The 10,382-nt window shown below is 44.8% G+C and overlaps 1 protein-coding gene across 1 annotated transcript; it reads left to right on the forward strand.

The window, feature by feature from the left end:
• The first annotated feature begins 279 nt into the window (after positions 1-279).
• LOC126801158 (uncharacterized) lies at positions 280-1,527 on the forward strand. Its single transcript, XM_050528626.1, has 3 exons — positions 280-461; positions 711-816; positions 934-1,527. The coding sequence occupies exons 1-3, from the start codon at positions 426-428 to the stop codon at positions 1,119-1,121; spliced, it is 330 nt and encodes a 109-aa protein (XP_050384583.1). The 5' UTR covers positions 280-425; the 3' UTR covers positions 1,122-1,527.
• The last annotated feature ends 8,855 nt before the right edge of the window (positions 1,528-10,382 follow it).

Below are 10,382 nucleotides of genomic sequence, written 5' to 3' on the forward strand. Positions count from 1 at the left end.
AACAGATGTATAAGAGGTCCCCACGTGTCACGTGGAGAGTGGGGTTTAGTGGCCACGTATACGAGACAAACGAGGGCTGCTTGTAGAATCTCCTCTCATCCCCTCCCCACCAATCATCTCCTCCCTCCCACGTGGGCAGGGCAACCATGACATCACTGGATACTACTCCACCCTGTGCTTTCCTTCTTTATTCATCTCCTCCATGTCCCTCTTTTTCTTATTTTAACCTATAACCAACACTGTGCTCGAGCATCGATCATACTCAACCAGTCAACCTTCTTGATCCTATTTAGATCATTCTAGTCCATCTCCCTCCTTCATTCTCATCTCATTTGTCCAGTCTCTGCTAAGATCATACAGAGAGAGAGAGAGAGAGAGAGAGAGAGAGAGCAGCTAGCTTCTTCTGTAGTTATATCTTCTGCAACATGGGCGATTCTTCATCTGCTTCATACATCCACATGGTAAGCTAGCTAGCTGCTTCTCTACTTGTATAACATGCAGCTACTATCATGATCATGCTGCAAGAGACTTGCTCGATCCCTGCTTTATATGATCCGTCGAATCCCTGACTTATTCTGAACACTTTTAGTTCTTGTTAAGTCTTGGACGACGTGATCGAGTTGGTTAGCTATATATAGCTACAAAGTTTTCTTCTAGTTCATTGATTCAATATGTGATCGTGTACGATGTTTTTCTCCTTCAATCTTTAGGTACACCACCTGATCGAGGAGTGCATCATCTTCAACATGAGCAGAGAAGAGTGCATGGAAGCCCTCTCCAAGCATGCTAATATAAAACCCATTGTTACCTCCACAGGTACTTCATCCCCTTGACATTTATATATGTGTAGGTGTTTTGTCTTCAATATCTCTATCTTTTAACATAAAGCATGATTAGTTACATTGGATTGATTAATCTGGATGCATGGCTCAGTTTGGAAGGAGCTGGAGAAGGAGAACAAGGAGTTCTTTGAGGCCTACACAAACAGTAGAGTAGCTGCAAGTGAAACCAAAATGGAGAGAAAGCTTAGAATCCAGAAGATGATTTCGAGTCATCTTTCTCAAACAGACGCAGACGACAACAGCAGCTGTACCAGTACTACCACCGAGTCCGATGACTAGTAATTTGCATGTATTTGAAATTTGATCCAGACAACTGAGACAAGCTATATTTTCAAATGACCTTTCGGCCTTGCTAGCTAGATCGAGAGCCGTTAGATATTATCATATGTAACATCAGCATAAAGGTAGTAAGCTAAAAGTGTAGAAGTCCATGTAGCTGGCTTTAGATCGATTGATGTAAGGCAAAAGGCAGAAGAGGCCGGCAGATACGACGTCGTGGGTACTTATCAGTCGTAGTAATTAAGCATTTGTTGTTTTGGGCTTTTGGCTGCCGTATAATCTGGTGGTCATGAATAGTAGTTGGTAAATGTGATTCTGTGGCTAGGGTACTACACGTGGCGTTAACGTGGCGCTGCCCGCTGTGCTCGAATTGGCTTCCATTGTGTGTATATATGTGTCGCTCATGCAGGTTGATGTTTTGGGATGTATGGCATCTAATTAATTAATCATCCCTTGGTTCTGTGTATCAGTTGCAGCTAGTTTTCTCTCTGTTAATACAAGAAACTGAAGATGGTGAAAATACTCAAAACAGAAAGCCTTAATTGACACTTAGTTCAAATAGAATGCAAGGGAAGACAGAACAAAAAGCCTTGATTCACGCATGGTTCAAATAGAATGCTGGGACACAGAAAGAGACGAGTTGAATCAACCAGAGACGTACTTGTGCTATACATCTCGAAAAAAAATCTGTTGAGTTGCAACTTGTTGATCGAATCCAACAGAGAAACATGTTTTTTAAAAAGAAAAATCAGGGGGACTTGGAATACATGAGCTCTACAAGACTACAAGTAAGCTAGCTAGTGAATTTGAAATTTGTTTTGAATAGATTGATTAAGCAGAGCAAAATTTATGTTATATATACGTGCATGATGAAAAAACATATAAGGGGAATATTACAACCACATTCACCTATATATTAGCATATTGCTTTCGATAAGCGGTAGCTGGTTACAGACTCGCACATACTTCTATTCTCTATATGTTGATACAAGCTACTAGCGTTTAGCAGTGATCGAGGTACTCGATGTATATAGCTCGATATGAATCGTAGATGTATATCTATGACAATGCATCATTTAGCGGGCAGATATCTATTTCTGCATATCTTGTATTTTAATCGAGAACAATTGGCTGCTCGCTTCTAATAATTGAAGTGTGACAAGTATAGAAAACGATATCCCTCGTCGCATACCGTTTGAGGTGTCTTCATTGTCTCCATCGTACTTTACATTGACAGACCCTCCTTACTAATGAGATTTTCTCTTTATTTTCTTTTTCTAGTAAGATATCTTTCATTGAATAGAAACTCATATGAGTTGTTTACCATCAACAATAAATTAGCAAGTGTGTAACACCACCCTCTGAATGGCTTAATCTCCTCATGCTCCGGTCACCGGTCCGGTGACCGGAGGCCTGGAAGACCCAGCAGGCAGACATGCTGGTCCGGTAGTCCCTCTGCTTACTCGGGTATCGCCATTAACGCCACCTACGGTGGTTCGTCTTCAAAGATAGATACAATGTACTAGCGCACATTCTCACATCAAGGGAATTACCATGCACATTCCCCAGTGCACTTATAAATATTTGCCGAAACCACCTAAAAGAGGTAACGTATTCCTAAATTCTTAACTGTCGAACTTATTCCGCATCGGATATTAACTCAAACTTCGGAGGGTCGAAGGCCGGCGCACCTCTGACCCTTTGACTTTGACTTGTTGTGTGCAAGTCCCACTGAGCTGACACACCGGAATACAAGGCTACGAGAAGCTCGATCCCTCATATTTAGCTCCCATAACATTTGGCGCTAGGAGGGTCTCCGTGATCGGTTCGCCAGTCCCCTCCCTAGGAGGCGGACATAGCGTTTTCGCTAAGATTGTTCCCTAACCCGCAACACAGGGCCGAGGGGTTATTCCCCGACTCCCAAACCATGGCTGGAGGGTCGTTCCAGGTACCATTCACGGATCCCCAGGCCGCACTAGAATTGACACTCCAATACTACAAGAGACTCCAAGCTGAGATGGAGTTCGAACGTCAGGCCAGGCGTGCAGCCCTGGCACGCTCAGCAGCACTGGAAAAAGAACAACAGGTCCTCCAGACTGCACTTAAGGGCCACGTAAGTGCGGACAAAGCCTTGGAAGCGGTGCGACAGCAATTCCGCACCCCGAATATACAGGCGTTGATCGCGACATAGACGCTAGCGGCCCCACAATGTCTGGGCTCACAGTTTAAGACGGTGCTAGTCACCGAGCCTCTAATCAACGCATTGTTGGAAGCCCCCCCCCTGGAGCCGCAATATGTTGACCTGGAAGCCGGAAATCAAGACATGGACCAGGATGGCCTAGGGGTCCAAGCGGATCCCCCCACGCAGGATCTCTAAACTCAACTACTAATGCGCATGAGTGATCTTTAGAGCGACTATCCTCCAGGGTTGACGGGATTCAGGCAAAGGGAATGCCACGCCCGTTGCATGGGCGATATGTCAGCCGAATCGGCCCATTCACCCAACTGGTGCAAGCGGAGAGACGCCCCTCGGGGGATAAACCGCTCAAGGTTACGAAGTACAACGGATGTTGAATCGTATACCCATTTGGAAATCTTACAATCTGTCTTGGCCAGCACGCGGTACATAGAAGCACAATCGTGCCACGCCTTCCAGGAGACGCTTACCGATGAGGCCCTGGGTTGGTTTCTTAGTCTGCCCTCGAATTCAGTGATTAGCTTCGAGGAGCTTACGGGAAAGTTCTTCAACTGTTTTATCTTACAGGCCGAGACCCACCACTATACCAACTCTTTATTTCGGATAAAGCAGAGGAACGGTGAAGCTTTGGGAATTTGTATCCCGGTGTCAGACTGCCACGACGTTGTGTCACGATCTGGACTACGTCCTTGCCATGGCAGCATTCCGGCAAGCGCTCAGGCCGGGAGACTTTCTCCATAAGATCAATGAGACGCCCCCTACTACGTACGAAGAATTGATAGAAACGGCAACGCAGTGTGCTGAAGCCGAATACCGCACTTATGGCAATCCCAACGGGGCATGCACATCCACGCAGACCAACGCCCGGGACGGTGGGCGACGGTCCAGGTGGGACAGGCTGGATCAACCTTAGGGTCCCAACAGACAGGATACCCGGGATGGGGGTAGAAGTGACAGACGCCGACCGCCAGGGGAGACGAGGTCGAACTGACCCGTATCTCATCTGGATATAATCTACAAGGGGCTCCCCAAAATGAGATCTTCACAAATGAGCGCCATAAGAACCTCCTGCTAAGGCCCCCAAGCGCTGGTATGACAAGAGGCCGATGATGCACATGGGGAAATTTTGTGCCTACCATGACGACTCGGGGCACGACATTGACGTCTGTTATACACTAAAGTCCATCGTCGAGGAACTGATCAAGATAAGTAGGTTGGATTGGTATAAGTCCCCAGCGACAGATGCCAACGCCATGCAAATCCATGGCGAAATAGCAACCTTGCGCGGCGGACCGATCCGGGCTCCGCCCCACAAATCGGCAAAAAAACAACAGACTTTGGAGCTCTACGAGGTCAGCCAGAGTGTCAAATCCGCACTGGCTACTTGGGACACTATCCAATTATCCAGAGGGGAAGCGCCCATTCAGACCTCCCAGATCGACCCGTTGTTGATAACTGTACAGGTCGACTATTACTCGTGTCGAAGGGTGCTGGTGGACACCGGGGCAACGGTCAGTGTTATGTTCGCCGACTGTTATCGCAAACTCAAGCGAGACCGGGCGAAACTCTACAACAACTATGACTCGTTAGTCAGCTCTTCTGAAGTGATTGTGCAGCCCTTTGGCTCCGACAATATGACCCTGACGCTTGGTTCAAGGACGAAGCAAACAAGGATCACCACCCAGTTCCTCATAGTGGACTGTATGTCCTCCTACAACACCATCCTTGGCCGGGATGTGCTATAGGGTATGCAGGGTATAATCGTCGGCCACATGCTTATGCTGAAGGTGTCAACCCCAGGCGGGATCCTAACGATCAAAGAAGATGAGATCGACACGCTTCAAAACCATCTCGACCTTATCTCAGCGGGACAAAGACCGTATGAGATGCTACCAGTGGCTTCGACGGAGGCCATTGATGATCCCCGAGAAGTGGTTTCAACCGGACAAGAGCTCTCCAAAGTGCAAAGGAAGAAGGCCGCCAAACACCCCCGCGGGCACGTTCGGCGGCCGTCGATGAGACCGAATGGATAAGCCTATTAGACATGCACCCGGACCGGAAGATCCGTATCGGAACAGGTTTAGGGCCAAGTCTCAGGAACCAGCTGGTGACATATCTCTGGGAACATCAGCACGTCCTCTGTTCGAAATATCGGCGATATGGCCGATATATCCCTGATATATCACCGATATATCGTTGATATTTCGAATCCGATACGATAAGAGCATATTGGTCAAAATTTATCGGTCAACGCAAAAATGATGGTCAACGGTCAAATATCGGTCAAACTTTGATTTTTTAATTATTTTTTCAATTTTTGTTTAATTTTTTAATATTTATTTCCTCTTTTTAAAAAAAACTTATATTTTTTTTTCATTTTTTCATATATATTTTTAATTTATATAAATTTTAAATATATATGATGAATTTCAAGTCTAAATAATCATTCTTAAATACCTATTTTTATTATTAGATGTCGTTCGTGTACTTTAATTGTCATTAAATCAAGTATTTATTTTCTTTAGTTTACTTATTACCGTTTTTTAGTTGATTTGGTACATATTGAAGTATAATTTTATAAATTTTATTGAAAATGAGCAAATCTGATAAAACCGATATATCCCCGATAAAACCGATATATCCCCCGATATATCGTTTTACCTCTCGACCGATACGATGCCGAAAACGATATTTAGACCATTGAGCACGTCTTCGCTTGGTCATATGCAGACATGCTTGAAATCTCCACCGAGTTCATCTCTCACAAGCTAAACATCTTATCGGGGTCCAGGCCAGTGCGTCAGAAGCGACGGGCCTTTGACCAAGAGAAATATTAGGCGATTCAGGCCAAGGTCGGGCGACTCCAGGACATCAAGTTCATCCGGGAGGTCAGCTACCCCAGGTGAGTCTCGACTACACCAACCTAAACCAGGTATGCCCGATTAACAGCTTCCCAGTCCCCCAATAGGCCAGCTGGTAGACATGACCACCAGTTTCGGGCTTCTGAGTTTCTTAGATGCCTATTTGGGCTACAACCAAATCAAATGCACCCGGATCGCCAAGAAGACACCGCCTTCATAACCGATTAGGGACTGTATTGCTATCAGGTCATGTTGTACGACTTGAAAATGCCGGGGCAGCCTACCAGAGGGCAGTCACTCAAATGTTCGAGAAAGAAATAGGCGAGACAATGGAGGTATATGTATATGTGGTCATCAAGAGAAAAACGACAGAGGGACATATCGCCAACCTCGACAAAGTATTCTTCATTCCCCTCCACACAGCATGCGGTTGAACCTAGCTAAGTGTGTGATGGGCGTAGCAGGAGGCAAGTTCTTAGGCTTCATGGTGAGCGAAAGAGGCTAACCCTGAAAAGGTCCAAGTAATAATGGACATGAAGTCGCCATCAACCAGGAATGAAGTCCAGTGCCTTGCCTGCAGAGTGGTGGCCCTCGCTCGCTTCATCTCCCGCTTAATGGATAAGTGTGCACCATTTTTTCAATTGCGCCTGACTCAGCACAAGAAAGATATCACATGGGGCCCGAAACATAAGACGACTTTTCTCCAGCTCAAGGAATACCTACGGTTAGTCCCGGTATTGTCAACCCCGGTGCTTGGGGAAATTTTATTCTTCTACTTGGTGGTTTCTCAAACAGTAGTGAGCTCCACCGTAGTCCGGCGGGAAGAAACCATGGAACTCCCGATGTATTACAACGGCAAGTGTCTGAATGGCCTGAGACCAGGTATCTGGAGATCGAGAAACACGCCTTAGCACTAATCACCACCGTCGATCGTCTTCGACAATACTTCCAGGCCCATACTATCCATGTGCTGACCAACCAACCATTACACCACGTACTTCAAAAGCCAGAGACATTTGGGCGATTGGTAAAATGGGCGATTGAGCTTGGAGAATTTGATATTCAATTCAGACCCAGGACATCGTTAAAAGGACAGGTCGCGGCCTGTCAAATCCCGGAATTGGAACATGACTGTATGTTGGGATTTAAAAAGAGATTGGCAAGCAAACAAAGCGATTAGGTTTCGCTCAAACACTCACTAATGTGAACAAGTGAATAAAAATTTTCGACAAGACAAACATGTTCACGAAAGAACAAATAATACTACTTTACATTTCCTCAAAAATAAATGAGTTTATATAACAAAAATGTGGAAGGTAGCGTTAACGCCACGGCCCAAATTAAATTAGTAAACAACCCAATTTTGTTACAAAATAAAGGTGGCTAAAACTTAAATTATAACCTTGGGAAACTTTACTCGAAAACATTATTAATAAATATAGGGATGAGGTGCAATAAGGATGAATACGAACACTAACTCTCAAACGAGGATCCTAGCTACAGGAATAACAATTTTACCTGCAAGACAACTAACGTAGGGGTGAGCGTCGTCCTCGCTTGCCCAGTAGAGGCCAGCCTGCCCATGAGGTTTGAAAACCAAAATCGGATAAGTTTCATAAAACATTGAGGGTATGTTTTTTACCAGAGAAAGCCATATTCAAAACATAATGCAAGTTTGGGAATATCATGCTAGAATAGTTTGTGGAGCTCCAAAGGTAGGGTAAGGCAAATTCAACTTCAAGAAATGCTCGACCGATCCTAGCAACTAAAAAGTCGAGGCCAACTACACATATGTTATTATAACAGAGTAGCGAAAGTGTCCATTTAAACGGAATGCCCTCAATAGTAAAGTATAGAATGGATCCAATAATAAATAGGGCATTGCCCCTCCGGAGGTTCACGGTCATCGACACCGTAGGATTACCTAGTATACTAGGCTCCTGTCACTCTCAGGTCAACACGAGGATTCACTACTTACCCTATCTCCAAATCGTGCCTAGTCTCGGGTTTTCACAACATTTAATGCTTCATAAATTATTCAACCGAGAATTAGACCATGCAAATTATTTGGCCAAATACAACATAGGAGGGTTAGCTCCCCTCCTGAAATGACGTGCAGAATCCCAACCGATATCAAAATCCAATGTATAGCTCCTACTGTCGTTCCAAGTCTCTGAAAGATCCTCATAACATCAATTATGAGTTCCTGATGTATAAAAGAGTCAATATTAAAGTCGAATATCAAAAATAAGTTGACTCAATGATTTCCTAGTTTGACTAGGAAAGTCAACCTTTGACTTTCGGTTGACCAAGTCTACCTAGTTTGACCAGGAATTGACCATGTTGACCAATTCTCGGAAAATGTAAAAACAATCCAATTTCAATAGTCGATCGATACTAAGCATACTTTATGGTTATAAAGTTACTCAGAATCATATCGACGACTTATTTATTATACCGATACATTTCTAAGTTAAATAGTTCTCGATCTTCGAACCGAGCGAGAATCAGAACTAACATTAGTCGTAACTTAAAGTTACGTTTATTCGTCGCCTTGTTGAAATTATAATTTCACTAAGTTATCTTGGTTAAAAAGTAAAACCGTTAAAAATCATTTAGTAAATAGTAAAAAGGTAACTTAGGGTAAAACAATAAATAGTAAATAGTACAATAGTAACTTTCTGTCATGTCATTTCACATTACAGTAATACAGTAAAAAGGTAAACTGTAAAACGGTAAAAACAGGGGAATTCACCCCATTGTCTCCGATCACGTTTCCGGCTGCAAAAATCATATTCTAACACTCCCAAATATACATGCAATATCATCCAAACCTCCATAGCAATACAATCTAACATCCAATACTATCACAAAAGCCAATAGAGATGATTTTCTACCTCAATGGACTTCCAGAAAAGGAGGACTGTAGGATCGCACTCCTTGACCTTCAACCGAGCTGCTGCAGCCCTAGGTCGACTGCTGCCATTCAATGTTGCTCTGAACCCATCAAGTCATCTTAAATCGAAGAGAAACTCGCCGGAAAGGTTGAGGACAATGGTGGAGAGTCACGTCGGTGAAGAACACAAAAAAGGGGTAAATAGATTAGTTCTCCAATTTGAGAATTTGGAAAAGAGATTGAATGGGCAGCTGGGCTTACCTTATGTCGATGACTCAGACAACAAAAACTACAGCGGCGCAGGTGTGATTGTCATCGACCTAGAGGGGAATGAATACCCCTACGCTCTCCGGTTCTGGTTTGAAGCCTCCAACAATACAGCTGAGTATGATGTGCTGATCTCCGGGATCTAGTTGTGTGGAGAATTGGAGGCCACCAACGTCCGAATTTACAACGACTTCTAATTGGTGGTCAACCAGATTGATGGGAATTATCATTCCAACCTGCCACGACTCACCTCATACCAGAATTTAGCTGGGTCACTGCTTCGAAAGTTCGACCACTTTGAAATCAAATAGATCGTCCGAGCTAAGAATACTAAGGCAGACGCTCTAGCCCGACTAGCTACCTCTGAGCCGGAGGTGGTGGTGCCCGGCGTCCATGTGGAAATTCTGGAACAGCCAAGCATCTCTCGGGCCTATTCAGAGATCTTCGCCATCGAGCAATCTCCTTCGCCATCGTGGATGGACCCCTTTATTGCCTACTTGACAACCAGACAGTTGCCGCTCGACGAAACCGAAGCAAAACGCACGGCATAAGGTCGTCCTCTACATGGTCCGTGATGGTAAACTTTACCAGCGCGGTTAATGTTTTCCACAACTCAAATGTTTGGCCCCGGAGCAAGGCCGACAGGTGTTAAACGAGTTGCATGGTGGGATATGCGGCAAGCATGCAAGAGCGCAAAACCTAGCCTTTAAGGCCCACCAGACCAGGTATTACTGGCCCACGATGGAGGCCGATGTCAAAGCTATCGTTGGGACATGTGTACAATGCCATCAGTACGTCAACTACATCAGCCGCCCGTCTGTCCCTCTCTTAGTTATCATCTCCCCGGTCACTTTCGCACAGTGGGGACTTGACTTAATAGGAGAACTGTCGGTCGCCCCAGGGAAATTCAGGTATGTCATTGTGGCAGTAAACTACCACACCAAGTGGATAAAGGCAGAACCAATGGCAAAGATCACCACAGACCGGGTGATAAACTTCTTATGGCGATGTGTACTGCCGATTCGGTATCCCGAAGGCTT

Source organism: Argentina anserina, chromosome 6 (assembly GCF_933775445.1).
Source record: "Argentina anserina chromosome 6, drPotAnse1.1, whole genome shotgun sequence".
Taxonomy (NCBI): Eukaryota; Viridiplantae; Streptophyta; class Magnoliopsida; order Rosales; family Rosaceae; genus Argentina; species Argentina anserina.